The sequence below is a fragment of the Chlorocebus sabaeus genome, chromosome 1 (assembly GCF_047675955.1).
Source record: "Chlorocebus sabaeus isolate Y175 chromosome 1, mChlSab1.0.hap1, whole genome shotgun sequence".
Lineage (NCBI taxonomy): Eukaryota > Metazoa > Chordata > Mammalia > Primates > Cercopithecidae > Chlorocebus > Chlorocebus sabaeus.
This window is the reverse complement of record NC_132904.1, coordinates 6852517-6880477: the sequence shown is the minus strand read 5'-3', so window position 1 is coordinate 6880477 and position 27961 is coordinate 6852517. Positions and strand designations below refer to the sequence as shown.

Genomic DNA, 27961 nt, shown 5'->3' with positions numbered 1-27961 from the left:
GTCAACTGATTGACATTGCTATCATTTCTTACTTTCTTTACTTAAAGTATTGTCTCCAGGAGGCCCTTATAAAATACTCATGTAGGATGTGAGGACGATCTGGCTGTGACATCTGTCACCCCATTGATCACCAGGGTTGATTTGGCTGATCTGGCTGGCTAGGCCGGTGTCCCCTTCCTCCCTCACCGCTCCACGTGCATCCCTCCCAAAGCTGTGCGCTCGATCGAAGAGGACAACCATCCCTAATAGAGGAGGATCAGTCTTTAGTCAAGGGTATACTAGTAGCCTCACTCCCCTGCTAGAACCTCCAAACAAGCTCTCAAGGTTCATAAAATATCCATGTATTACCTGGGAGCTGTTCATCCATTGACTTACCCAGTGGTTCCTAACTAAAGTGTCATGACATGCTGCTAGAGCCTAAGTAATCTGTAAGGACTACAGCTGCTGCTGCTACATCCAAGCATCTGCCCTTTGTTGTTCCTGTTATCCTTTGCAGCATTCTTAGAAGGGCGTTTAATTATCCCCGCTTTACTGACGGGGAAACTGGTCACTCATAGGTTATGAGTCTGAGGTTTGAGCTTAGGGCATCCTTTGAATAGCACCTATCCCATTCTCTCACAATCTGAGTTTTTCTTTTCTGGAATATGCTGTCTTACATTGGAGAGAAAGGAGTGGAGTTACAGCTAAGGACCGTGACTTGGTCACAGTCTGTTTCCCTCCTAAAGAGAGGAAGGGTGTTGAAGTGAGGGTCACTGCTCCTGAAGCCCCAGTGGACAGAGACAGGCAGGAGTCCTGGGGAAGCTGGGGAGTGAAGCCCAGGGGCTGACTGCTCAGGGTAGAGCGCCAGAGAGGCAGATGATTAGCTTTGCTCATCACAAGGAGGCTGGGCCAGAGGGCAGAAACAGAAATTCAAGGTGGGAAGACAGACCTTTGATACTGTTAATGCAATCCAGGAAGGTGAGGTTGGCTGGGTGAGTGGCTCACGCCTGTAATCCCAGCACTTTGGGAGGCTGAGGCAGGTAGATCACCTGAGGTCAGGAATTCGAGACCAGCATGGCCAACATGGTGAAACCCCGTCTCTACTAAAAAAGAAAAAAAACAAAAAACAAAAAAACCTGGCATGGTGGCGCACCCCTGTAATCCCAGCAACTCAAGAATCACTTGAACCCAGGAGGCGGAGGTTGCAGTGAGCCAAGATCATGCCACTGCACTCCAGCCTGGACAACAGAGTGAGACTCTCAAAGAAAAACTGAGGCCGGGCGCGGTGGCTCATGCCTGTAATCCCAGCACTTTGGGAGGCCGAGGCGGGCGGATCACGAGGTCAGGAGATTGAGACCATCCTGGCTAACACGGTGAAACTCTGTCTCTACTTAGCCAGGCGTGGTGGCAGGTGCCTGTAGTCACAGCTACTCGGGAGGCTGAGGCAGGAGAATGGCATGAACCTGGGAGGCAGAGCTTGCAGTGAGCAGAGATCACACCACTGCACTCCAGCCTGGGCGACAGAACGAGACTCCGTCTCAAAAAAAAAAAAAAAAAAAAACAAACGAATCCCAGAAAGGTGAGGAAGACTGAGCAAAGGCTGGGTGAGGGAAACCTGGAGTAGACAGAAGCTGTGTGGGAGGACTGAGGGATCAAGGGGTTGGTGGTGGGAGCAGGAGTGGACAAGTCTGAGGTGCGCCCATCACCCCAGTGCGGGGAGGAAGAGCACCTCTTCCCAGAGCTCTGTGCAGCTTCACCAGAGGCAAGCAGGGAGTGGGAGCCAGGGCGGCAAGAGAGTCTGATGAGCACCAGGAGGGGTGAGGCCGGGCAAAGAGACTAAGTTCTGGGGCAAGCATTTTATTTGTTAATACAAGAATAGAAATTCTGCAATAAATATAATCTAATAAATAACATCTCCAAATAAATAAATATTAATACAACACACTTAGAGTCATGAGTGGGTGGGGCTGGGGGGGCAGGGCCTGGGGGAGCTGCCACCCCACACCCCAAAATGCTACTGCAATGTAAACTTTCAGGAAATCCTGTGGTGTGGCTATGGTTGCCCTCCCCAGCCTGGGCAACCCACAGATACCCTGGGAAAGGGGGCAGAGAGGAGGCACTGTAAAGCTGGAAGACAATTCGAGGCAAGGTCCTGATGCTCAGCTTGGCTTTTGTTTGCCACTCTGTGCTTTGGAGACTCCTGGGTCTGTTGTGGTCTGTCCCTGCCCCTCTGCTTTCAGTATTTTCTCTTCTGGTTTATAGGGAACCTCCAATGCAGACCCCACCCCTGCACTGTTAATCTTACCTCTTTTTGTGTAGAATTGCCACCATGTTTGTTTCCTGAATTGGATGTATAGAGTGATTTGGGGGTAAGAGAGCAACACCCATTCAAGGAGAGTGGGGCAGCCAAAGGGCTTCACCCCAGAAAGTCATGTGTGGTGGTGGCCCCTCAACTCCTGCCTTCCAGGTGTGCCACCTGAGGGGCTGGGGGCACTGGCCAAGTGGTAGGCAAGAAGCAGGAGGCCATGAGAGCCTCTGCACCAACTTGAACCACTTCAGACTCCCTCGAGCATGACTTCCTGTAGAAACAGGACAGGACAGGGCCTATTGCACCTCCTCCCCAGCTCAGTAGACCTTTGGGAGGTGGGGAGGAGACAAGGCTGATCACATCACACGCCCAGCCGGTCCAGGAGAGGGCCAGAAGCTCACAGCTTCTGTCTCCTGGCTCAACAGGTATTGGCATACAGGGCTGGCTCTCCCAAAGTGGACGCAGGGTTTGAAGGGGGAGCGAAGAGGAGGCGGCAAAGGTCAGAAGTCAGAAGCCGTGAGCCCCCAGGTGCAGGGTGACTGCAGCTGCTGGAGGCTGCATCTTCTTCTTGAGCCGGTTGAAGTCCTTGGCTGAGCGCCACAGCCAGGTCTGCAGCTCCTTCAGCAGCCAGAAGTCATCCATCTTCTGGAGGAAGTCACTGTGGGCAGGGCCAGGAGTCCAAGTGGGTTCAGTCCCAGGCAGCGGCTGGGGCAGTGGGTAGCCCAGAGCTGCCATGACGCCTGCAATGCTGCCCAGCAGGCCCTGGAGGCTGGTGCAGAAGTGGGCCAGGCTGCGGCGCAGCTCAGCAGTGGCAGCCTGACGGTTGAGGCCACGCAAGTAACACAGAAGGTGGCTGTAAGCCTCGTAGTTTTGGGTCAGCCGCAGTTTGTCATTGAGGCTTCGCCACACCTCCAAGTTAACAGTGGCCCTGGGCAGAGTCTCTGCCCCCAGGCGGGGAGGGTTGAAGTCAGGCTCGTTGAAAGGAGGGCCCAGGTAGTTCAGCTGTGAAAAGGAGAGGGTGATGGGGAAGGAGGAGGGCAGAGCAGCTGTCTCACCACCGAGGAGATACCTGCTCCCAAAGTTTCTATTTTTTGTGTCCCCTGACACTGGCCCTGTCTCCATGCTAGGCTTCTCTGTTCATGGTCTCCCTGAGTTTCTCCAATAAGGATATCATTTGTATGCAGATGACAGCTGAAGCAGTGGCGGTGATGACCTCCCAATGGAGAGGCGTAGAAAGAGGAGGAGGAGACGCAGGAGACGCTCAGGAAGGACGTGCTGATTGGCTTGGTGGGCAAACCTTGGGAGAGTGCCCGCTGTGGGGCAGGACAGAGAAGAAGAGGAGCCTGGAGGAGCCAGGGGGCGAGGCTGGAGAGGTAGAAGGTGGCCCAGGAGAGTGCAGAGGTCAAGGAAGAGGAGTTCGAGAAGGCAGCAGTGCTCAGCAGTGTGGCTGCAAAACAGACAGCAAGGAGAATGAGCCTTCAAAACACTGTCGGGCTTGGCAAGGAGGTGCCTGACGACCTTGGAGAGAACCACTGCTGGGGCCTGGAAGCCAGATTGCAGGGGGTTAAGAAGTGAGTGGGTGGAGAGGAAGTGGAGGCAGAGGGTGTAGACCACTCCTTCGAGAAATTTGGCAGGGAAAGCGAGGAGAGAAAAAGGGTCGGGAACTAGAGGGGGCAGTGGAATGAAGCAAAGGTTTTCTGCACAAGGAACAAGAGAGAGATGAGAGGGGCCCATTGGCACCAGAGTCCCATTTGCCACTGACACACCCGGGCCGACCAGCTGAGGGGCTGGGGAGAGACGGGTACTCACTAACACTCCGAAGGAAGGGTTCAGTTGAAAGGAGCTAGGCTGCAGAAGGAAGAAATGGAGGCAGTCTCATGAGTAGGACAGGAGGAAGGCTATGGAAGACAGCATGGTATAGGGAAGAAGGCAGAGCCCTTGCCAACCCTCGGGGGAGCGGCTGGGGCCCAGGGAAAGGGATGAGGGCGATGTGTAACTGGGAAAGAAGGGAGAAGCAAGGGGAGAGGCCTGGGATAGGCAAGGGCCCAGGGGGAGGTTCACACGCTGACAAGCACAGAGACAAACTAATTTCCTCGGTGTATCCTGGGGCTGGAGCCAGCTCCCCCGCCACCCTCCTCCCTTTCCTTTCCCTGGCTCCAGAGTAGAGTCTGGGATGTGGAAGAGGAACACGGGAAGAGGGGGCCGGTTCCCCATGGTCCTCGGCTCCTCCGACCCTCCTTCCTTCTCTCCTGGGCTCTCTGAACACCTCTGGACCACCCCCAAATCCTTATAGCATCACCTCCATCCACACCCTAAACACCCTGCCACTACTACCTGGGTTCCCTACAGTCCCCTTCCCCCATGACCCCCATAGGAGGCCCAGCTAGGATGGGAGAGGCAGACGGAAGGGAGGCCCCTGGGTCCAGAGCAGCAGGGCCCCAGGTCTGGGGGTAGAGGCGAGCTGGAACGCAGGCATGGGAGGTGGGGCCCCTCCATCCCCACCCAACCCCGCCCGCGCAAGAGACACCACAACACGGTGTAAACAGAGGAGACTTCCCCGGCCCCCAGGGGGAGGCGGACGGCTGGGCTGGCAGCCAGTGGGGCAATGGGCCAAGGCGGGTGCGAGGCCTGCCCACATGCCTAGTCCTGGGGCGAGGGATGGGGAGGTGGGGAGGCCACCTAAGAGGGAAGGGCAGTAGATAAGCCAGACAGGGGGACTGGTGGGAGCCAAAGAGCCCCTCCTCACCCCATCATTTACCAGGACCCTCCACGGTTAGGACTGTCTTCCCCCAACTCCTCACTCCTCCCCAACTCCCAGACTCCTACTCTGGATACTCACATAGGTCCCAGCCAAGCTGCGGAGTTGGTGCTCCAGGTAGCGGGTGAGGTCATAGGTTTTCTGGATGGAGGGGCCAGGCCCTGGGTCCCCTGTGCGATTGAGAGCTGGCACTGCAGGGAGGTGCCAGAGCACCGTGCACAGGCACGCTAACATCCCCCACGAGTCCCCTGCGGGCAGGATGGACGAGAAGCATGAGTGCGGCCCAGGCCCACACGGGGAAGCATCTGGCAGCCCCTCAGGTGTCTGTCCCCACCTTGGGCTGGAAGGTGGGTGAGGGTGGGACACCAGATGGGAGGCAGAGGGGATGGAGGAGGGAAAACACCCCTGGCGAGAGGGGAGAGAAAGAGAGGCGTGTGTGTGTTTGAGGATGAGGACTTGGCATGCATAAGTGTCTATCAGTAGATACTTGAGAGTGTATCTGTGTGTCAGCTGAGAGAGTCTTTGGCATGTGTGCCACTGTGTGTGTGCCAACATATATGTGTGTGTACATGGAGGGACAGGGACAGGCCTAGGGACTACAGGTCGACCTGCCTGTGTTCCAGTTGTGCCATAGCTTCCTGCCAGTCTCCCAGTCCCACTGCAGCTTGAGGGGAGTCACAGGGTGGGAGACAGCACATGTCAGAGCTGGCAGGCTGAGCAGTCAGCCCCAAGGGAGGAAGCAGGAGAGAGGCAGCCGCCAAGAACACAGCCGTCCATAAGAGGCAAGGTATAGTGTTAGACCACCAGGGTCGGGCTGCCTTATGGGGCTAGTTTTGGGTATATTCTAGGATGTGATTCCTGAGTGTGGGAAGCATAGGGTGGGGTTAGATTGAAGATTTAGTGCTCACTCTCAGGGAATGGTGGCAGTGTGGAGGTTCACGCCATTCTTGGTGTTAGGTGGGGGAAAGTTGGACTTCAATGAGGCCTTTCCATCAGCCTGCGAGGGTGGGGACAGGAAGGGAGAGAGGTGCATTTGACGAGTTGGGCTTGTTGGCTGATGGCACTGCAGAGTTTGGACATCCCAGGATACCAGGAGTCCAGAGGCCAGGGTTGGGTGCTGTAAAGAGGGACATGGATAGTGGGGAAATACGCTTTTCTGGGATTTTAAGTGAGGACCAAGGTGAGGATTGAGTGGACACTTTGGACTGGCAAATGCAGTTAGGGTTTGGCTAGGATAGATATAATTGGCATTGGGCTAGGTTAGATTTAAGGACTGGGTTACTTTAAAAGTTTCAGATTAGTTTAGACTTGGGATTTGGTTGATTTAGTGTGGTTGAGGTTTGAGTCCAGCAGGGGATGTAGTGAGGTCTGGGCAGGCAGAAGGTGAGCTGGAGGGCTGTGACTTGGTCGGTTTAGATACCAGATGGGGCGCTGCTTATGTCATGAAGAGCAGGGCTAGTTTGGGTTTTCAACTTGAATAAATGTGAGGTCACGAGTGGTTTCTTTCCTTTATTTTTTTTTTTTCCTTTTTGTTCTTTTTTTTTTTTTTTTTTTTTTGCTGCCACCTTCCCACCACTCCTATAGTTCATATTTTATACTCTCAGATTTTTCTATAATGACATAGGTTGCTTTGATAGGTAGAAATAACTTAAAGAGATATAACACTTTGCCCATGGTTAGGATGGGATTTGAAGAAAGAATGAAGACTAGGTTAGGTTTAATCACAGCGCTGGGGCAGAGTTTTGGAGAGGGCTACTAGCTAGGAAGGATGCAAGACTCCATTTTTATAAAACATCTCTTATGGAGGACAGGGGCCAGTGAGGACTTTGGCAGTGGCCCCCTGGTCAGTATGGACTCTTTCAGATGTGTGGCTGGCCAGCTTTACTGAGGGAGCATGGGGGTGGGGTACCACCAGTCACAGGGTCTTGGTTTGAGGCAAGTGTGAGTGTGTGTACACACGTGTATTTTAGGACAGAGAGTAGGGTCAGGCACTCAACTGCTCCCTAGGGAGACTGGCTCCCCCTTTCCTGTGCCCTCTGAGTCTGTGGCTTCCTCCTGGATGCTGCTTTCCTCACTCTTCCTTTCTATCCCCAGCTCTTGCCTGACTCAGTTCCTTTCTCCTCCCTGTTCCTCACATTCCAACACAACTCCAAGCCTGGGGATCTGGCAGTCACCTCTAGGATCCTATGGGTACAGAGTAGAATTAGTTTTGGAGATTGGAGACCTGCTGAATTGGGCAGTGGCCCTCCCAGCCTTGAGGTTGCTTTCAGCATCGAGTCTGGCTTCATTCAAAGTTAGCGGCAAGGCTGAGGGTCCCAACTGAAGCAGGAGCTGGGAGCTAGGCGTCCCTCTTTACCCACATGTTGACTGGAGTTCTAGGTTCTGCCTATGTCACGGCCAAGAGGTATAGTCAGGAACCCAGCTTGGGACTTATCCCTCTCCCATTCTGAGCCCTGTGGGACATCCCTAGGGGAGATCAGCTCCCTACACAGGGACAGCAGGGGGAGAAGCCTTTGGATAGACAAGAACTAAGTCATCTGGGCAGAAAAAAACGGCTCATGAAATTAACCAGACGAGGCCGGTGTTTCCAGGAATATTTCAGTTCTGAGGTAACTGTGTCGTTGCAGGCTGGGGGTGGGCGGGGGGGGGGGGGGGCAGGGGAGAACAGAAGGATCCGACGGCCCACAGAACTAGAAAGAGGGAAGGGCTCTCAGGAATCCAGAGGGAGACGAGGTTAGGAGAGGAGAAAGGGGGGTAGAAGGACAGGGCTCTGCCCCTGCTATGACAGCTTTCACTCTGGGCAAGCCATGCCCATGCCCGTGTCTCAGGCAGCAGGAGGAAAGCAGTGTGGGGTGAACACTTGTGGTGTAGTTGTGAGCTCGGGAACCCAGCACAGCTCGCCTGCCTCCTGAGAGTGCATGGTGGGCTTCCTGGAGCCCTCATCCATCCTCCCTTAGGCTCATGGTGTGCAGGTGGACCCCGACCACTGGGGCTGTGTCCTGGGTCCCCCTCTCCCCCTCCCCACCAGTCCTGGCCCCCAGCCCGGCCCCCGCCTCAGCTCTGCCTCTGGCTGCTGCCCACTGATTGTTTACATCCCGTCTTCTCTGTGTGTTTATAAATCTGGCTGAGCACGTGAGGAGCTAATGAGTGCAGCTCACGTTTCCTGCAGCAGCCCCCCACCCCCTATCCTGGCCCCCACCCGGCCAGCCCCTAATTCCATCCAGATCCCTGGGCCCTGGGAACCAAGGCCCTCCTCATGAACACACACACACACACACACACACACACACACACACACACACACACACATATATTCTCTCAGCCCAAGGAAGTGACCGGCCACCCAGACAGCTGCACAGGCAGGCGCACCCGTGGTCTTTAGCCACTTTAGCCAGCTGCCCCTCAGTCCCTGGCCTGGACGCCCCCGGGCTGAGCTTTCCCAGTGAGGGTGAGGGTTCAGCCGTTCAGATGTACCAGGGTGGTTAGGGTGGTAGGACAAGTCAATGGGAGTCTTTGCACCTGGGACTATAAGAGCTAGGCTAAGAACTGTGAGCCCTAAATGTAGCCAGGGAGGCACTGCAGACCTCCAGAGGTGGGGCATAGTGGCCTCAGGCTGGACTGAATATGGGAGCAAGGAGGAAAGGCCAGACCAGGACCAGTGCTGGCTGCTGCGGTTGGAGGGGTCTGTTGAGAGGAATTGAGGGATGGAGTGGGTTAGGCGGAATAGGTGAGGAGTGGGTGAGGGATGGAGTGGGTGAGGTCCAGGCATTGTGACTGTAGGAAACTGCCCTAGGGGCGTGTCCTGACCTGCCTTCCCAGGCAAAGGCCCACAGAAACCCATCATCCTTCTACCCTGTGGTCTGCTGCCTTCCCCTCTCTTACTTCCCTCCCTTCTGCCTTTTCCTTGGTTCCCTTTCCCCCAGGCCACTGAGAAGTGGCTTGGTGAGTGGGGACACATGGGCCTGGGAATTGGGAGACCTAGTTTTGCCACCAACCCCTTTGGTGACTGTGGGCTTGCACAGAGAGGTCACACTATGCATGCTCAATTCCTCCCAGAGGAAACATGCAGGGCTTCATCTCTCTCCTCTCCAGCATCCCCCTTCCTGCCCTTCTCTTCCAGCCTAAATGACAGAAGTCACTGAGGCCCAGGGGAAGAAGCTGAGGGTGGGCCAGCCCCCCTGCCTTATGAAGTCAGTAACCAAGCAAGCGAGACAGGAGTTGGGCTTTGGCTGGAGCGAGAGGGTTCCTGATTGTGCCGCAAGAGGGCCCTGGGTGTGCTCAGGGAGGCCAGCGAGGAGCTAGGGGGTAGCCCAGCAGCCCACTGAGAGCCAGAGGCAGGGGGAGCAGTGAAGGAGGAGTCCAGGGCAGTGGTGGGTGAGTTAGAAAGGGTGTTGTTATCAAGAGGGGTGCGGGAGGGGCTGGGGGAGAGTGCAGGAGCCAGGTGTGCACAAGAGGTGGGACGTCGGGAGGAATGTGAAGTGTCAGCCAGTGGCTGGTGTGCAGGGGTGGCACGCAGAAGTGTGACGGACAAGAGTGTGGGACTGTGAATGAAGGGGACAGGGAGCCATTGCACCCATCAGCAGTGTCACTTCTGGGGCTGCTGGGTGACAACTGCCATCTCTGCTTCCTCCCCTGGTGGAGTGTGTGGCTCCAGGGTAGCGAGGGTGTCTGAGCTGGCTGGAGTGCGTCTGGTCTGTTAGGGGAATATGTACTCCCGTCCTGTCCGGTGTGAGGGGCAACGTGTGCTCCCGAGCGGTAGCGGAGGTCAGTTGGGGGCAGTGAAAGCACAGAGGTGTCCCTGGATCAGGGTCAGAGAAGGAGGACCCGGCAGAGCAGTGTGCCCAGTGCCCCCCACCCCCCAGCCTCTCTCCAGGGCTTAGCCTGCACCCGCCCGTCTCCCCTTCTCTCCTGGCAGCCCCTCACACCCCGGGGGGAGGGCCAGGCTGGGACCTGGGGGAACAGAGGTCTTCTGGGATTGGCGGGGGTCTGTAGGGAAGGCTCCAGGAGCCCTGCGCGGAGTTGTGGAAAGGAAAGCGGGTGGGGAGAGCAAGCATGAGAGGACTCTGGCGAGCCCCGGGGACTCCTTCGAAGGTTTCCTTCGAGGGGCTCGGCCGGAAAGCAGCACGGCGGCGGTCGCCAGCTGGCCCTCCCTCCCGGCGGTGACCTCTCGCTCCGGGACCCCTCCCGGCGCTGCGCCTTCCCTCTGTGTGGCCCCGGCGCCCCCGGCCCCGCCCCCTCCCGCTCCCGCCCGGTCGCTCCTTCCCGGCGGCGGGGGCGGGGGCGGGGTCCGGGGCACCGGGCTCCGGGCTCCGGGCTCTGTCTGGCGCTGCCCTTTCCCGCGCGTCAACTCCCCTCCTGCCCAGGCTGAGCGGCTGCTCCCGCCGCTCCCTGGCCGGTGACAGACTTTTTCCTGCCGGGTCCGGCCCTGCTGCGCCCGTCCCCCGCCCAACAATAATCACTCCCAGGCCACGGTGGCCCGGGGGACTCGCGGCCGCCGCCCGCCGCCCCTACCTGCCGCCGGCTCCCCGGCCGTGGGCACCATGGAGGGTTCCGGCCGCGCGGCGCCCAGCTAGGAAGCCGCGAGTCCCGTGGCGCGGCGCGGCTCGGCCTGTCCGGTCCGGCCCGGCCCAGCCAGGCTCGGCGCTGCCCTCCGCCCTCCTCTCCGCCGCCCGCCCTTCCTCCCGCCCGCCCTCCTACCCCTCCCGGCGGGCCGGGGAGGGAGAGCGGCGCGGCCCGAGGTGTCGGCCTCCCCTCGCCTCCCGCCGCCCAGCCTCGGGCTTCCCCGGCCTCCCTCCCTCTTCTTCTCCCGGCCCCTCCTCCCACCCGCAGCCTCGCTCCCCGTCTCGGACTCTTTGGCCCCAACTTGTGCGCAGGGCTCTGGGGCTGGGGCTCCAGGTTGCCGCCTCCCCAGGTCTGCTATCGTCCGGGCTCCGCGCCGCTCCCGGCCATCTCCTGGCCCCGCCGTGGGGACTCCAGGAATGCCGCGTCCCCGCCTGGCCCCTCTCGAGGGCGCCCAGCCGTGCCTCCCCCGGCTGGAGCCCAGCTCTGTGGCCCGGCCCCGGCGCGGGGCTCCCGGGGGTCAAGGCAGGACGGGAACCGGATCTCGTGGCTGCTCGGTGGGGCGGGGGCCGGGGCCTCGGCCGCCTGGCTCCTACCTGCTCGGAGGTCCATGGGGCTGGGGCCGGGCCGGCCGGGTGCGGCTCCTCTCCCGGAGGCTGGCGGAGTGGGAGGGCGAGCCGCGGCTCCGGCGAAGCTTTAATAATCCCATCCGCCAGGCCCACTCGCAGGTTTTTTTCGCTCGGTTTCGGGTTTTTTTTTTTTTTTTTTTTTTTTTTCGGTGTGGGACATTCTGCAAACTTTTTTTTTTTTTCTGACGTGTAAAGCTGTAACCACAAATTGTAGCGGCCCTCCCCGGGGTGGGGGTAGGAGGGGGGAGGAGGGAAGGGAGGGCTTCTGGGGCTCCCTCTCCCTCCCACAGCACCGAGGGGGGGTGAGGTGAGGCGAGGCTGTGGCGGTACCACCCTGGGCCTCCTGGGGGAGGGGGCGGGGAGGCCATCAGTCCGTCTGAGGACTCCCGGGAGCCGGTGGACAGCGCCGGCTTCGGTGGGCTTCTCCCCTGGCGTTGGCCTGGGGACACCACCCCCTGCCCCCTGCCCGGTGCGGGGTCCCAGCTCCCACCCTACCTCTGCCTGTGCGGGGTCCCTGCTCCCACCCTACCTCTGCCTCCTCATCTCTAACCTTCCCTCCTCCTCCCCCTTGAGTAAATGCAATGACACATTCTCCCAAATGCCAGCAAGCTGGCCTGGGAGCAAGTGATGGTGTTTTTCCTGCTGCCCTTTGTCTGGGCTGACCGCCCCCCTTGCCTATTGTCCCGCCGCTTGTCCCATTTCCAAAAGCTAGAGCTAAGCGAGGCGCTGGGGCTGGGGCAGGTGACTAACCAGCTCACAATGCCCCCTGCGGGGGAGGAAGAGGGCACCGCAGGCCCACTGCCCGGCCCAGAGGCGAGAAGAGGCCACTTGGCGGGACTTTTTCCCTCAAGTTCACAAGGTTCTTCATTCTTCCTCCAGTGACCAGGGAGAATGCACATGGGTGGGGGATTTGTAATTCATTAATCAGCACGAGGCACCGGACCAGTTTCAACACCACAGGCTTCTTGGGTGACTCAGCGGGAATGCTCCAATTCAAGGCGATGGACCGCCTGAGCGTCCCCATTTGTGAAATGCTTCCCCATGAAGACGCCTGGCAATCTCCTTCCTTTGGGGTTTTGGGTTGTTGGTTTTTCCGGTGGTGAGGTGGGGGTGGCTTGGCAGTGAGGGCTCCCCCTCCTTCCCGCAGGCCTGGGTTGGGACTTGCTGGGCAGGATACCTGGGGGTATGCCTGGACCCTCCCAGAGGGGTCTGCTCCTCCCTCTCCAAGGGTGCCAGGGAGACCATGCTCAGTGAAGGCAGCTCTCACCCAGGGCTGGGGACTGCCCTGCTTCATGATTTTCCTGGGGGACAGTCATGTGGTCCCCAAGGCTTGGGTGCCCTATAACCAACCACCAATTAAATCACTGGGTAATAAGTTGCTTTTGTTGTTGTTTATTTATTGTTTCAAAGTGGGAGAGGCCAGTGGTGGGCCAGACCTGGAAGGTGATGCCTCTGCCTGGAGTGGCATCCGAGATTTGTCCCCCACTACTTCCTGGTGCCCCTGGAAGAAAGGGAGGGCACTCTGCCAGTCCAGCCCCAGCGCCTCCAGCCTGTGGCCTGGGCAGGCATCCTGATCATGGCCAGTGCTGGGTCCCGGGGCAGCTCTTCCCTTCTCTGTACTGTGAGCACTGAGGTGGGGGGGGCGGGGGGGTGGGGAAGAAGTTTGTTTTCAATTACCTCACTGGAGTGGGACAGACTTTGTTGTTGGGTTTTTTTTTTCCCCCTCTCTCTCCTTTCTTCCTTTTTTTTCCTAAACAAGGAGAAAAAGAGCTGGGAAAGGACAGCTGGCTTGGGTTGGGGGGCAGGGGACTTTGAGGGACCTCAGTAGCAGCACTGATGAAAACTGCCTGGAGGGACCCTTGTGAAAAGTGCTTAGGGCCTCCCTCCGCCCCCTACCCCCAACCACTGCACCTCCTCCCTGCCCCCACCAGCCAGGACTCTGGAGTTTCAGTGACATTCCTGGTGGGTGAGCCCAGTGATTTCTTGATGCCCATGCCAAGGTCAAGAAGGCAGATGCCCATGGATGCATGGCACTGAGGCCAGCCAGGAGGTCCCCCTAGCTGCTACCCTTTCAGAGGGAGGGGGCCAAGAAGGAGGGAGAAGGGGAGCAGCTTCAACCTCTCCCTCCACCTCGCAGCCGCTCCTTGTGGAGTCTGCACAATGTGGTTTGGATTTGACTGAGCCCCTCAGCACCTTATAAAGCACCTTGCTGAGTCAGGGAGAAAGCAGCCCCAGTGTGGGGGGAGCGGAGGGGAGGGGGTGCTGAAGAAAGAGGCGGGGGCAAGAGAAGAGGGGTGAGACCAGAGAAGGGACGAGACTGGGAAGGAAAGAGGAGACACAAAGAGGCAAATGGGTGGGAGTGGGAAAGAGGGGAGGAGGGAGCTGGGAGGAAGAGGGGGAAGCAGCGGATGGGGGAGAGGAAGAGACTGAAGCAGAAGGTGGGAGTGGACAACACCACCCCCAGCAGACATCCACCTGGGGCAGCCAGAAAGCACTGGTTTGCAGGAACTGAGGGCTGCAGCTCTGAAACAGGGACCCAGGCCAGGTGGGTACAGGGACAATTGACTTTACACACAGCGCCCCAGCCCCCAGTTTGTCTTTGAATCTTAATGTAGTGACCCCACGAGCTGGGAAAGTTGTGTTCTCCCTCTGCCTCTTGTCTGGACTTGCCTCCCTGCCCTCTCCCCTCACCTAGTGGGGGCCAAGCCTCTCCCTTCCCCTCCCCCACCTTCTGCACTGCCAAAGGGAAAAGCAGCTCCATCTCCAAGCTGCCAGTGCCCCTCTGCCATGCCTGGGCAAAGGCAGCAGGCTGGGAGCTGCCAGTTGGGTTGGGTCGGGGGCTGGAATAAAGACGGTGCCTTTATCCTGCCAAGTCCCTAAATGGGGGTAGCTGCTGGGGTTTGGGGAAGAAGGAAGAGAGGAAAGAGCAGGAGTGGCCCCTCCAGGGTTTCCGTAGGATGGGGCAGGACAGGTGGCTGCCCTCTGATTTCCAGCTGGGGGACCTCGGGAAAGTTCCTGCTCCCCTGTGACTCTCAGAGAATCTTGTTAGGGGCCTTTCCAGTGCTGACAATCTGGGGTTGCTGGTGGGAGGGCAGAGCTTAGAGGAGACGCCAGTCCCCCCAGCTCCAGACAAGCATGGGAAAGAGAAGCGCTCCGTCTGCTCCAGGGGCACATTGTGCAGGCACTTTCTCAGTCTCTGCCAGGTCCTGTTAAGGACAGAGAGAGAGCAAGGAAAACCCATCCCTGCCTTTAGGAATTTCACAGTTGGGGCTTACATCTGTAATCCTAGCACTTTGGGAGGCCCAGGCAGGAGGATTGCTTAAGGAATTTGAGACGAACCTGGGCAACATAGAGACCCCCATCTCTACCAAAAATTTAAAAATTAGCCGAACATGGTGGTGCATGCCTGTAGTCCCAGCTAATCAGGTGGCTGAGGCTGGAGGATTGCTTGAGCCCAAGAGTTTGAGGCTGCAGTGAGCTATGACCACTACACATGGTCTTTGTTGCCTGGGGCAACAGAGCAAGACCCTCTCTCAAAAGAAAAGGAAAGAATTCCAGTCTAGGGACACTCATTAAACTGTCTGACATCAGCCATAGGTGGCAGTGGGTACATTTAGGGCCAAGGAGGATGGTGGGAGGAGAACTTCCTGGAGGAGGTAGAGCTTTGGGGCAGAAATGTGGATGGACTGAGCTAGAAGGGCAGTGGCAACCACAGGCAAAGTGCCAAGGTAGCACCAGGTGCAGTCCAGGATTCCCTGCAGTGGGCACAGAGATGCTCTGAGAGTCAAGAAACCTCCATTCCAATTGGCCAGTGTGACCTTGGGACAAGCCTGTCACCTCTCTGTGTGATGGGGTCTGACCACCTCTGCCCTCCTCTCCACAGGATGGTGGGAGTAGTCTGTGAGCTGATGAGAGGCCACTGGCTTGCTGCCTTCTCTGGCCTTTTAAAGATTCCAGGCCTCACCATCCACAGGGGGGTGTCAGGTCAGGCCCTCAAGAAATGTGGCTGGCTGGGGGCCAGAGCTGGCACCAGGTGATGACTGAGCTGCCCTCCAAGGGGTGAGGGTGAGTCAGTGTAGGCTCAGGGACCGGCTAGGGTTCCACCCTTCCTCCCCACATGGTGACATCCCCAAGGAAGGCTCTCCAGGTACCCAAAACACCATGTTGCACACAGCTGCACAGTTAGCACTGATGGGACCCTGGCCCAGGGAGTGTCCAGGTTCCTGAACTAGGGGAGTCTCTAGCTGGTCCCCTCTTGACAGTTGTGTTGGAGAAACCCACAGAGGTGAGTAGGGACACTCATTCATTCATTTGTTCACCAAACGTTCCCTAAGTTTTGGTGCTGGGGACCGAGAGGAGCCCTAGGGGGTGGGGTGGAGGGGCGGAGGCTGACCTGGGTGTTGGGAGGAGAGGCAGATGCCTGCTACAGCGACTCCTCCAGCCTACTGTGATGCTGGTATTTCTTACTAACAGTTACTTTGCTGAAATACTAACAATAGTTTACGTGCACGCAGCTGTTTCCCACATCAGGCACAATGCTAACGCTTTGCGTGGGCTATTTTCTTTCTTTCTTTTTTTTTTTTTTTTTTTGAGATAGAGTCTCACTCTGTTGCCCAGGCTGGAGTGCAGTGGCGCAATCTCATCTCACTGCAAGCTCCGCCTCCCGGGTTCACGCCATTCTCCTGCCTCAGCCTCTGGAGTAGCTGGAACTACAGGCGCCCGCCACCACGCCTGGCTAATTTTTTTTTTTTTTTTTTTTGTATTTTTAGTAGAGACAGGGTTTCACCGTGTTAGCCAGGATGGTCTTGATCTCCTGACCTCATGATCCACCCACCTCAGCCTCTCAAAGTGCAGCGATTACAGGCGTGAGCCACTGCGCCCGGCCTAGTTTATTTCACCTTTGCAGTAACTCCGAGACAGGAGCTATCATTTCCCTATTTATACATGAGGAACCTGAGGCTTCATGAGACAAAGTCACTTGTCTGAGGTCACACAAGCCTGGAAGTGGTAGAACCAGGACTGGAACCCAGTGCTATCCAACTTCAGCAACATGCTCTTTTAACTCCACCATGCAGGTGCCAGCCTGAGGAAGGGGCCAGAGGCACATCTTGAAAAGAGGAGTCTGGGCGCTGGGAACAGACTTCAGCAATAGCAGGACTTGGCTGAGTGCCCCTGGCTATGAGGCGTCTAGCCTGGCACAGCTGGTCTCTTCAGGTCACTCAGATGTTGCTTGGGGTATAAAGAGAGTCATCCAGTGCCTGGAGAATCCTGGCCTGGAGCACAGGGAGACCTGGGTTTCCTCCCCACCACCGACCCCTTACATGAACTGGCCATGTGCAGCTGAGCCAGGCACTTGGCATCACCTTCCCACACTAGAGGGCTCAGCTAGAACTCTGGATTCCATTAGCAGGGAGTTGGGAATCCCGGAATGAGCATTAAACTGGGAGTTAGATGATCACCCCGCCCCCGCCCCACCGCCACAGCAGAACAAGAGCAAGGGCTACCCTTTGCTTCCTGAGGGCAAAGTGAGCCCTAGATAGGTTCAGAGGTCCCACCCAGGACATCCCCTGGGATTCGGTGTCCCCAGGAGGAGGCCTTCCTTTCCACTGCCTCGTGTGCACACCCTCCAGTGTGTGTGTGCAGTCACCACTGGGGCCCCAAGGGCAGGAGGGGGAAGGAAAGGCAGGGTGTGTGTGTGTGTGTGTGTGTGTGTGTGTGTGTATGTGTATGTGTATATGCACACACTTTCCCTTGCCCTCCAGTAGGCAGGAGCCCAGAGGCCCTGCCTCACCCTAAGCTGGCTGTGATGTCAGCGGAAACCCGGAGGCAGAGGGCCTCTTCTGACCTCAGCAATGGCCCTACCCTGCCCTGGGTCCCCACCCACACCTGACCCAGCTCAGGCTTCCCAAAGGACTCCCCCCAGTACTCTCTGCTTCCCAGGGAAGCCAGAGAGAAGCTGAGAGGAACAGGGCCTTCTGCCTGTCCCTCTCCTGCCCTAGCTGGGCTCTGCCTCCTGATCTGCCAGGGTGTCTGGGTGATGGGTGTGTGGAGGGCAGGGCAGAAGGGATACCCCCAGGTGCTCCACTCCTCCCTCGCCCGCCAGGAGCTTTCCCCGCCGTTCTCCCAGGATGTTCCATTGCCCTGGCCAGCCCATGCCGCGGGCTCTGTGACTCCGTCTCCCCTGGCAGAGGAGTGGGGTTGCCTCTCCCTGGGCTGGAAGATCTTTATCCTGCCCTGCTGAGTCATGCTGGCTCCTCCCGAACTCTCCTCTCCCTCCTACCCCGCTGTCCTCCCCTCTGTCAGGCTTCTCCCAGCTTTCTCCAGACTGTCTGGGCTCAAAGGATGGACACCACCTTCCCTGGGGCCATCCCAGTAATGGGAAGCCCCATCTCATGGGCCTGCCATTCCAGTACCACTGAGAGAGTGCCTGCTCTGCCTCCACCAGCTGTGTGACCCCCACCAAGTCTCTAACCCTCCACACCTCTGTTTTCTCCATGTAAAACTGAGTAAGGGACAACTGAGTGAATATAGGTCAAATTGCTGGCACTTAGAAGCAAGCAATGACGTTTTATTTATTTATTTATTTATTTATTTATTTATTTATTTATTTTTGAGACAGTCCAGGCTGGAGTGCAGTGGCATAATCATGGCTCACTACAGCCTTGACTTCCGAGGCTCAAGCGATCCTCCCACCTCAACCTCCTGAGTAGCTACAGATGGATGTCACCATGCCTGGCTAATTTTTTGTATTTCTCTTTTTTTTTTTTTTTTTTTTTTTTTTTTTTTTTGAGACAGAGTCTTGCTCCGTTACCCAGGCTGGAGTGCAGTGGTGCAATCTCGGCTCACTGCAACCTCCACCTCCCAGGTTCAAGCGATTCTCCTGCCTTACCTTCCTGAGTAGCTGGGATTACAGGCGCCTGCTAATTTTTGTATCTTTGATAGAGATGGGGTTTCCTCATGCTGGCCAGGCTGGTCTCAAACTTCCGACCTCAAGTGATCTGCCTGCCTCGGCCTCCCAAAGTGCTGGGGTTACAGGCATGAGCCACCACTCCTGGCCAATGTTTTTGTATTTCCTTGTAGAAATAGGGTTTTGCCATGTAGCTCAAGCTGGTCTCAAACTCCTGATCTCAAGCAATCTGTCTGCTTCAGCCTCCCAAAGTGCTGGGATTACAGGTGTGAGTCACCTTGCCCAGCCAATAATGTTAAAGAATCTTGTTACCTGCCCCTCATACCGTATCCCTCTGTCTTTGCTAATGGTGTCCTCTACTATCCAAAATGCAGCTGCCCTGGCAAATTCCCCATGGCTACTCATGTAGACCCTTTGTTCTTCTGCCTTCTTCCTGAAGCCTGTCACTATCACCCCAGCTCTGCTCCCCACCAGACTTCACTCTCCAGGGCCCTTGCTGCTCTCCACTTTGTGTTATACGTGCTCTCTAGGGACCCGTCTCATCTCTCTCCTCTTTTGTTCCTGAGAGATTCTTGTAGGACTTCAGTGGGTTGAAGAGGGCTGGAGGTGGGGAGGGTGGAATCTCAGGGCACAGTCAGCTCTGAAGGCATGAGAAAAACCAACCAGTCATGACCCAGCCCGGTACTAGACTTTCAGGGTGTCTAGAAGACATGGGTGGTTTAGGTCTATGAAGAGCTCAACCACTTTTTTTTTTTTTTTTTTTTTTGAGACAGAGTCTTTCTCTGTCACCCAGGCTGGAGTCCAGTGGCATGATCTCGGCTCAATGCAACCTCCCCCTCCCAGGTTCAAGCTATTCTCCACCTCAGCCTCCTGAGTAGCTGGGATATAGGCACCTGCCATCATGCCCGGCTAATTTGAGCTCACCTCGCTTTCTAGCACCCCCAGCCATCTTTCTGAGGCCCACCTTATGGTCCTTAACAGAGCACTCTGTACATATTTCCATTTCAGCCTTTGGCTATTGCAAAATTTCAAAATGAAACAGGAACTTAAGGAGATATACAAAGGGCTATAATGCAGAGAAACGAGAGGTCAGAAGAGGGAGATGTTAGGGGAGACTTTGGAGATGTGGGACGGAGAATTTGAGCGGCAAAAAAAGGGGGGCCACACCTGGCCTGGAACCAGGACAGGAGTTGGGGAGGAGCTGGCATTCAGACCCACGGAATCCCATCACCTCCCAAAAGCTTTTGGAAGTCCCTACTATAATATGCCTTGCTGAACAGTGTGGACCTACAGAGAAACACAGCCTGCCTTCCAGGGACTCGGGAGCTGGTGGGAAAGAGGGCAAGATAACTTCAATACCAACTAGAGATATGGGCGGCCTGCCAGGAGGCTCAGTGCAGACAAGGGCACCTGGAGCAGGCCTCCTCCAGCTTCCAGCTCAGCAGGGAACTTTGAGAAAGATCCCTGGATTCTTTAGTATCAGAAAGCCCAGATCTACCACTTATAAGTGACCTGCGTGGGCAACATAGCAAGATCCCCCCAAACTTCCCCCCAAAATTAGCCAGGCATGGGCACACACCTGTAGTCCTATCTACTCAGGAGGCTGAGGCGAGAGGATTGCTTGAGCCCAGGAATTCAAGGCTGCAGTGAGCTATTGAGCCACTGCCTGGTTGACAGAGTAAGACCCTGTCTCCAAAAAAATAAAATAAAATAAAGGGAGCCTCTTAGCCTCACCAGACCTCCAGGGTTCAGTGAGGCCCAGATGAGATAATAAAGCAAAAGGGCTTTGCAAGCTGCAGAGCTCTAAGGAGATGGGAGAGACCTCTGATCTCCCCACAGTGTAGGCTGTCACTCCTGTTTACTGAGCTCTTCCCAATTCCCTGTCTCTGCAGTGAAGCATTTGAATATGGCACGCAATCTCACGTGGCCCTCCTGAGGCTGGTGCTGCTGTAGTTGACATTTTACCATGGGTAAACTGAGGCACAGAGTTATATAACTTGTCCAAAGTACACAGGCAGGCAACCTGGCTCTGGAGTACCCGGTTCTTTTTCTTTTTTTTTTTTTTTTTTTTTGAGACGGAGTCTCGCTCTGTCGCCTGGGCTGCAGTGGCCGGATCTCAGCTCACTGCAAGCTCCGCCTCCCGGGTTTACGCCATTCTCCTGCCTCAGCCTCCCGAGTAGCTGGGACTACAGGCGCCCACCACCTCACCCGGCTATTTTTTTGTTTTTTTTTTTTTTTGGTAGAGACGGGGTTTCACTGTGTTAGCCAGGATGGACTCGATCTCCTGACCTCGTGATCCGCCCGTCTCGGCCTCCCAAAGTGCTGGGATTACAGGCTTGAGCCACCGCGCCCGGCCAGAGTACCCGGTTCTTAATTAGTAGCTCCCTCCCCACCTTGCCCCTAGTTCCCAAAAATCTCCTCCCTGCCCCTATCTCCCCTGTAATAGGCCTGTCTCAGCCTGGGAGGATGCCCTCTCTGTCCCCTTCTGTCCCACCCAGCAAAACATGAGCACAAAACTGCCTCCACAGAGGCCTGCCCAAGGTGGATCATCAAGGTCTCTGTTCCCGGAGCTGGGACTGGGCACGGTGTCTGTCTCCCTCTGCTGGTCTTTTAGGGGACAGCCCAGTCAGGATGCTTTCCCTGAAGCTGGTGGCGCCTTTTCTTTCCCAAACAGTGGATTCTGAGTGTTGGAGAGGTTGAGGAAAGGCCAGGGACACAGGCCAGGCTCTAACTTATGGGACTCCACATTGCCTCTTGGGGTCCGTGTTGCCAGAAGCCTGCCTCCAACAGGAGTGCAAAGGGGGGTGCTAGGGAGACCAAGCCACCTCCCTGATGCCTGCCCTGGGGGACAGGCCTCAAACAGCCTCCTTCCCCTTCTAACCCATGAATGGAGCCATCATCCATGGATGTATCTAAATCTTTTGTGAAGCTGTTTCTATTTCCAGCTGAGACGACATCTTGGGGTAATGAGTTCCATCAGTGTCCTCCCCTGCTGGGTGAAGCACACTGCCTTTGATTTGTCCTAAACTTACCTCACTTGCGCTCCAAGGGGGCCTGTAATTCCAGTGTGCCAGGTTTTGGTGAACACGCCTGAACTTCTCCCTTCCCATCCTCACTGTGGGTTTAAAAAAATTCATCCCATCTCCCCTCCACCTCCAGCCCTGCAGACTCAAAAGACCTGGTCCCTCATCTGTGCACAGTGCCTGGCAGTGTGGGCACATCCATTATCTCATGCCAGGCTCTAGCAGCTTGGGAGGAAGGCAAGGGCTCATATTCTCCTCTCGAGGCAGAGGCACTGGAGGGCCCAGAATCATGGGGCCAGGACTTGGTGCTGCTGGAGGCAGCAGCAGCACCAGCAGCCTCTCTCCGGAGCCTCTTCCCAATGGGGCTGACTCTTCTGATCATAACCAAGAGTCTTTTTTTTTTTTTAGATGGAATCTTGCCCTGTTGCCCAGGCTGGGGAGTGCAGTGGTGGGATCTCTGCTCACTGCAGTCTCCATCTCCCAGGTTAAAGTGATTCTCCTGCTTCAGCCTCCTGAGTAGCTGGAATTACAGGTGTGTGCCACCATGCCCGGCTAATTTTTGTATTTTTTTTAGTAGAGACAGGGTTTTGCCATGTTGGCCAGGCTGTTCTTCAACTCCTGACCTCAAGCGATCCACCTACCTTGGCCTCCCAATGTGCTGGGATTACAGGTGTGAGCCACCATGCCCAGCCAAGAGTCTTCTGAATATTTTCCAGTTTCTGGACACCAGGCCTTTTCTCTATAAGATTTCCTTGGGAGACTTTCCTCCTGGGTTCCTTGTGTAGATTCACCCTGGCTTTGTCCAAGCTGATGGTTTGTTTTGTCTCCAGTCCTGGCCCAAGGATACTGTGAGGATGACCCGAGCTGGAGGGGCAGGATGTAGCAATCATAGTCACAGCAGTGCTCACAGCAGATTCTAAGAGCTGCATAAACATTAAGTTACTCCTCACAACAGCCCTCTGAGGTGGAAGCAGGCTTGGAGAACAGAAGCAACTTGTCCATGTTTGCACAACTTGTTTTTAAGTGATAGAGATTGCGGCTAGGCTGGATTCAGACCTACTCAGGCTGGCATCCACAACCGCATTCTCAGCCTCAACAGACAATCATGGGTTCAAGTCCTGAAACCTCTCTGAATTCCGTAATCTTCAGCCATTCAGAACAGACTTATTACACCACTGCTGTGTGCCAAACATCATTCTGATTTCCAGGAGAAATGCCAGGGAACAAGAAAGGCAGGGGCAGAGCTTGACTGGGGGGCTGGCAGCACTTGGAATGCCACAAACTCATTACAAGCAGGGCAGGTGCCCTGCCAGCTCAGTGTCCCCACAGTTCAGAGCTGCCTTGCCTGCCTGGTTACCCCCCAGTAACCATACAAATGCCAGTCCCTGTGTGTGCATGATGAGATGAAGACAAGCCCGAGTAAACTCCCAAACCTGAAATTCCTCTGCCCCTTCTGCCTTTTAGTTACCCTGATCTGGCAAAACGCCAGCCATGGGTAATCCCGTCTGTGCTCCTGTGTGTGTAAGGAGGCCTGCATGGGGCATCCCATGGTGGGACGGAGCAGTGCCTGGTAAATGAGCCCCACCAATGGCTCCTCAGTAACTGTGCTTTCCTGGCCAACCCATGCTCTAACCTCACCCCTCTCAGACTGTTTCTTCCTCCAGGAAGCTCTCCCTCATGCCCTGACCAGGTCTTCCCAGGGACATATTCACATAGCCCACATCATCGTCATTCCTGATCCTTCTCAAAGGTGTAATTTCATATTTACTTTGATGATTCTTTGGCTAATCTCAGTCTTCCCCCACTAGACCCCAGTCCTCCCCAGCTCAGGAGACTGGACTCTGCAGAAGGTGCAGCTCCTCCAGCCACCCATACTTCTGCTCAGAGCCTTGGCACTGACCCTTCCCTCTACCACAGCGCTCCTTCCCGGACGTCTGCACTGTTCACTTCCTTGCCTCCTGCAGGTCTTTGTTCAAATGGCAACTTCTCAGTGAGGCCAACCTGTCCATGCTAGTTAGAATCGAAGCCCTTCTCCCCCGACACTCCTCTCTCCCTCTCTGGGTTTTCTTTTTTTCCATAACACCCACCACCTTCTTGCATACTATAGGGTTTTACTCTGTGCCCAGGCTGGAGTACAGCGGTACGATCGCAGCTCACTGCAACCTCTGCCTCCCAGGTTCAAGGGATCCTCCCACCTCAGCCTCCTGAATAGCTGGGATTGCAGGCATATGCCACCATGCCTGGCTAATTTTTGTATTTTTGGTAGAAACCTTGTTGCCTAGGCTGGTCTTGAACTCCTGGACTCAAGCGATCTGCCCACACTGGTGTCTCAAAAGTGCTGGGATTATAAGTGTGAGCCACCGCATCTGGCCAGCATTTTTGTCCTGTACTCTCTTTCGTATAGTTAAAAAAGTGCATCCAGGATGTTGAGTGAATGAATGAGCACCAGGGTCTCAAGCTTCCATTCCATATCTGCCCCCACACATTCACACACACTTACATGCCCACCTGCTTATAGGAGGCCACCTCTAATGGGGTATGCCAAAGACCAAAAATTTGGTGTTTTAAAAAATTATTTTATTTTCTTCATTATAACGACAGGGTCTCACTACGTTGCCCAGGCTCATCTCTAACTCCTGGGTTCAAGCAATCCTCCCTCCTCAGCCTCCCAAAATGCTGAGATTACAGGTATGAGCCAGCATGCCCAACTAAAAATTTGGGGTTTGAAAGAATTCTGACTAAAAAATTAGCTGGGCATGGTGGCATACACCTGTAGTCCCAGCTACTCGGGAGGCTGAGGTAGGAGGATCACTGAGCCCAGGAGGTTGAGGCTGCAGGGCTGCAGTGAGCCAGGATCATGCCACTGCACTCCACCCCGGGTGACAGAATAAGGCCCTGTCGCAAAAAAAAAAAAAAAAGAAAGAAAGGAAGGAAGGAGGGAGGGAGGGAGGGAGGGAGGGAGGGAAGGAAGGAAGGAAGGAAGGAAGGAAGGAAGGAAGGAAGGAAGGAAGGAAGGAAGGAAGGAAAGAAGGAAGGAAGGAAGGAAGGAAGGAAGGAAGGAAGGAAGGAAGGAAGGAAGGAAGGAAGGAAGGAAGGAAGGAAGGAGAAAGCTCCTGAGAGAGCATGTCATTGAATGGCCCTCATTTTATTCAGGAAAAAACTGAGGCTCAGACAAGGGCCTGACGTCATCTGAGTAGGGCTGAAGCTGCATCCAGGTCCCTGACTTTGAGCACAGACCCCAGGTCCTCATACCTATCTCTCACCCACACACAGGGTTCCTGGTTCCTGGTTGCTCCCAGCTCCTTATCCCGCTGTGTGCCCCCTCTTCTGCACCTGAAGTGGGTTACTGGTTATGCCAAATGCAGGCCTGGAAGGGATTCCTGGCCTCAGATTGGAAAGCTACCTTCCAGGGGCCAGAGGGTCGGGGAGGTGCGACAGCCAATTATAGCTTCTCCCCCAAGCTGGGATGGATGAGAGGCATAGGGGTCACGAGGCCCCTTCAGGATCACAGCATGTCAAGGTTGGAAAGGACCTCAGTGAGTACCTCCTACTCTCCCCAGCCCCCACCAACACATCATACAGATGAGGAAGCAGCCGAGACAGGGAGGGATCTGCACAAATCACACAGCGGGACAGGGACACATCCTACCACGGCTCCCGGCTTCCCACTCTAGCCTTCTTTCTCTTCTAAGCCTTTCAGAAAGTTCCGAGTTCTGACTTTTGGCAAGGGAGTGGGAGGGTAACTGAAAAATGCTCAATATGAGTCGAAAGACTATATGTCGACCGGGGGCAGTGGCTCACACCTGCCCCTGGCTGATATAAAAGGCCGACATGGTTCCTGCCCTTGCGAGGCGGACACACCAGTGGAGAAGACAGATGTGAAACGTATGAAAAAAAGCATATGTCTCCTTTCTCTTCTGCCTAGGGTCCTCAAGGCCATAGGACTCCATAACTCTATAGGTGTCAGGGGCAGAAACAGGACTGTGTGAAGATTCACAGCCTCCCATTTCCTTGCCTTCAGGGAGCTTCAGCATCTATCCTTGTTCCAGGCGGCTGCTCAGGTAATGAGTACGAGGCAGAGGTGGGAAGGCTGTGCTGGTTTACACGTGGTGGGGGAGGGGTCCAGAGCGCAGGATGAGGCTGAGAACATGGGGACAACTATCAAGCAGGGCGAGATGGGACTGTGGGTGGAGTGCTGGAAGTTGAGTGTTTCTTTCAGCACTGTGCTAAGAGTGACTTAGAGACAGCTCAGCTGCATTTGGCTCATGCTAATTTATTTGTGTTTATTTTTCCATGCCCTTTGTCAACAGGAACGGTTTATAGATATTCACTCATTCATTTTTTGAGACGCAGCCTCACTCTGTTGCCCAGGCTGGAGTGCAGTGGTGTGATCTTGGCTCACTGCAAACTCCACCTCCTGGGTTCTAGCAATTCTCCTGCCTCAGCCTCCTGAGTAGCTGGGACTACAGGCACGTGCCACCATGCCTGGCTAATTTTTGTGTTATTAGTAGAGATGGGGTTTCACCATGTCAGCCAAGCTGGTCTTGAACTCCTGGTCTCAGGTGATCTACCTGCCCCGGCCTTCCAAAGTGCTGGGATTACAGGCGTGAGCCATCGCACTTGGCCTTTTTTTTTTTTTTTTTTTTTTTGAGAAAGGGTCTGGCTCTCTTACCCAGGCTGCAGTGCAGTGGCGCTATCTCGGCTCACTGCAACCTCTATCTCCTGGGCTCAAGTGATCCACCCGCCTCCGCCTCCCAAAGTGCTGGGATTAAAGGTATGTGCCACCACACCCAGCTGGTTTACACATTTTGAAATTTAACATCTATTTATTCATTTACTGAGTGCCAGACCCTGTGTGAGGTACATACAGCAACAAACAAAACAAATATGGATGCTGGGCACGGTGGCTCATGCCTGTAATCCCAGCACTTTGGGAGGCTAAAGAAGGAGGACTGCCTGAGCCCAGGAGTTCAAGACCAGCCTGGGCAACAGAAGGAGACCTTGTCTCTAACAAAAATACAAAAAAAAAAAAAAAATTAGCTGGCTGTAGTGGCACGCGCCGGTAGCCCTGAGCTACTCGGGAGGTTGAGGTGGAAGGATCGCTTGAGCCTGGGAAGTTGAGGCTGCTGTGAACCATGATCGTGCCACTGCACTCCAGCCTGGGTGACAAAGCAAGACCCCATCTTAACAAACAAAACAAAACAGAACAAAACAAAACAAAGCCAAGGCCGGGTGCAGTGGCTCACGCCTGTAATCCCAGCACTTTGGAAGGCTGAGACGGGCAGATCAGTTAAGGTCAGGAGTTTGAGACCAGCCTGGCCAACATGGCTAAACCCCATCTCTAATAAAAATACAAAAATTAGCCAGGCGTGGTGGCACACACCTGTATTCCCAGGTACTTGGGAGGCTGAGGCACAATAATTGCTTGAACCCCAGAGGCGGAGATTACAGTGAGCCGAGATCGTGCCACTGCACTCCAGCCTGGGTGACAGAGCGAGACTCTGTCTTCAGGAAAAACAAAACAAAACAAAACAAAACCAGACATGGTTCCTGCCCTTATGAGGCAGACACACTAGTGAGGAGGACACATGTTAAATAGGAAAACACACGTACAAAATAATGTGATAAGTGCTATGGCTAAAACAGGGCCTAGCTAGAGCATACTGGGGTGCTGGTGGGGGCAGAAAAGGCCTCACTGAGCCCGGAGGAAGAGAAGCACCACATTAGAAGGGGTAAGATGATGCCAAATGGTGGGGACAGCTAAGGATGTGCTAAGATCCCCAGGTGGAAGAGAAAGTGGGGGGTTCAGGGAGCCCACATGGTTGGCATGGCTGTGCAGGTGATCAAGGGGAAGCAACAGGTGGAGAAATGGGTAGGGACGGGTCCTGCAGGTTCAGGGCAGAGTCTGGATTTTATGGCAACCACTTGGAGTGTGCAAACACGGGAGAGGCATGACACAATGGACATTTTAGGAGGGTCACTTTGCTGCTGTATGGAGAGTGGCCTGGGGAGGGGGCAGGGTGGAGGCAGGAGACCACTGAGAGCTGTTACAGTCATCCAGGTGAGAGGATGGTGACCTAGGCACTGGAGATGGAAGAGGAGGGCAAAGCTGCCACCTGTTAATTTACCACCTGTTTGGGAGGCAGAGTGGTCAGGACTTAACTGAAAGATTGTGTAGGGGTGAGGGCGAGCATGAGGTCAAGGATGACTCCCAGCATACTGAGCCAGATGCCCAGGGACAGGGGGCACTATTTCTATGGATCCCCTGGGAAGGGGAAGGGAAGAGTTACCTCCTCCCCCAGGACTCCACGGAAAGGGCCAGGGCTGGAGACCAGGGGAGCGGAAGGAGAGGGAGAAACAAAGTGTATGCATGTATCCAAATGTCAGCTGTACTCTCTCTATGTGTACAATTATTATGTATCAATTCAACTCATTTGAAAGTGGGTCTGGAGAGCAAGGGGTGCAGAGACAAATAAATCTTCTCCACTACCACAGGATCTGAGGGGCAAGGCACAGACAGGCCCTACGGGAACACAGGGATGCCCTGGGCCCTTCAAAGAACCACCAGAGCCTTGGTACTGTGGGGAGAGTAGGGGTCAGTGAGTTTCTCTAGGACTGCCTTACATTTTACTCACCTGGACCTGGAGGCCCAGGAGAAGGGGAAGACCTTCCAGCTGATGCATCCCCACCTGGCACACAGTCTGGTTGTTTTTTGAGATGGAGTCTCACTCTGTCGCCAGGCTGGAGTGCAGTGGCACGATCTCGGCTTACTGCAACCTCCACCTCCCGGGTTCAAGC

The 27961-nt window shown here is 55.4% G+C and overlaps 2 protein-coding genes across 9 annotated transcripts in view; one reads left to right on the top strand and one right to left on the bottom strand.

The window, feature by feature from the left end:
• Positions 1 to 27961, top strand: part of RAD9A (RAD9 checkpoint clamp component A) — an 80759-nt gene that overhangs the window by 44403 nt on the left and 8395 nt on the right. For 3 of the 7 annotated variants that reach the window (XM_007967928.3, XM_073012547.1, XM_073012407.1), the window contains exon 3: positions 25089 to 25224. The exons of 2 other annotated variants lie outside the window; for them this stretch is intronic. The gene's annotated coding sequence lies outside the window, so the exon portion shown is untranslated. Of the gene's footprint in view, positions 1 to 21571; positions 21696 to 25088; positions 25225 to 27961 lie in introns of all 7 variants that reach the window. 2 more of the 7 variants (XM_073012434.1, XM_073012459.1) reach the window with 1 other exon arrangement.
• Positions 1823 to 11397, bottom strand: CLCF1 (cardiotrophin like cytokine factor 1). 2 transcript variants are annotated; one of them, XM_007967665.3, is made up of 3 exons: positions 11201 to 11397; positions 5127 to 5293; positions 1823 to 3289 (listed from the first exon to the last, which is right to left on the bottom strand). In XM_007967665.3, exons 1-3 carry the CDS (start codon positions 11214 to 11216, stop codon positions 2795 to 2797), a joined length of 678 nt encoding a protein of 225 aa, XP_007965856.1. In that variant the 5' UTR covers positions 11217 to 11397; the 3' UTR covers positions 1823 to 2794. The 2 variants fall into 2 exon arrangements, with proteins under 2 accessions (XP_007965856.1, XP_007965781.1); XM_007967590.3 differs by lacking the exon at positions 11201 to 11397 and adding an exon at positions 10557 to 11141.

Coding starts and splice junctions, on each gene's coding strand:
- CLCF1 (XM_007967590.3), bottom strand. CDS start 10,587: ATGGTGCCCACGGCCGGGGAGCCGGCGGCAG. Junction 5,294..10,556: donor GGCCGGGGAGCCGGCGGCAG/GTAGGGGCGGCG, acceptor TCCTGCCCGCAG/GGGACTCGTGGGGGATGTTA. Junction 3,290..5,126: donor GCAGCTTGGCTGGGACCTAT/GTGAGTATCCAG, acceptor TCCTTTTCACAG/CTGAACTACCTGGGCCCTCC.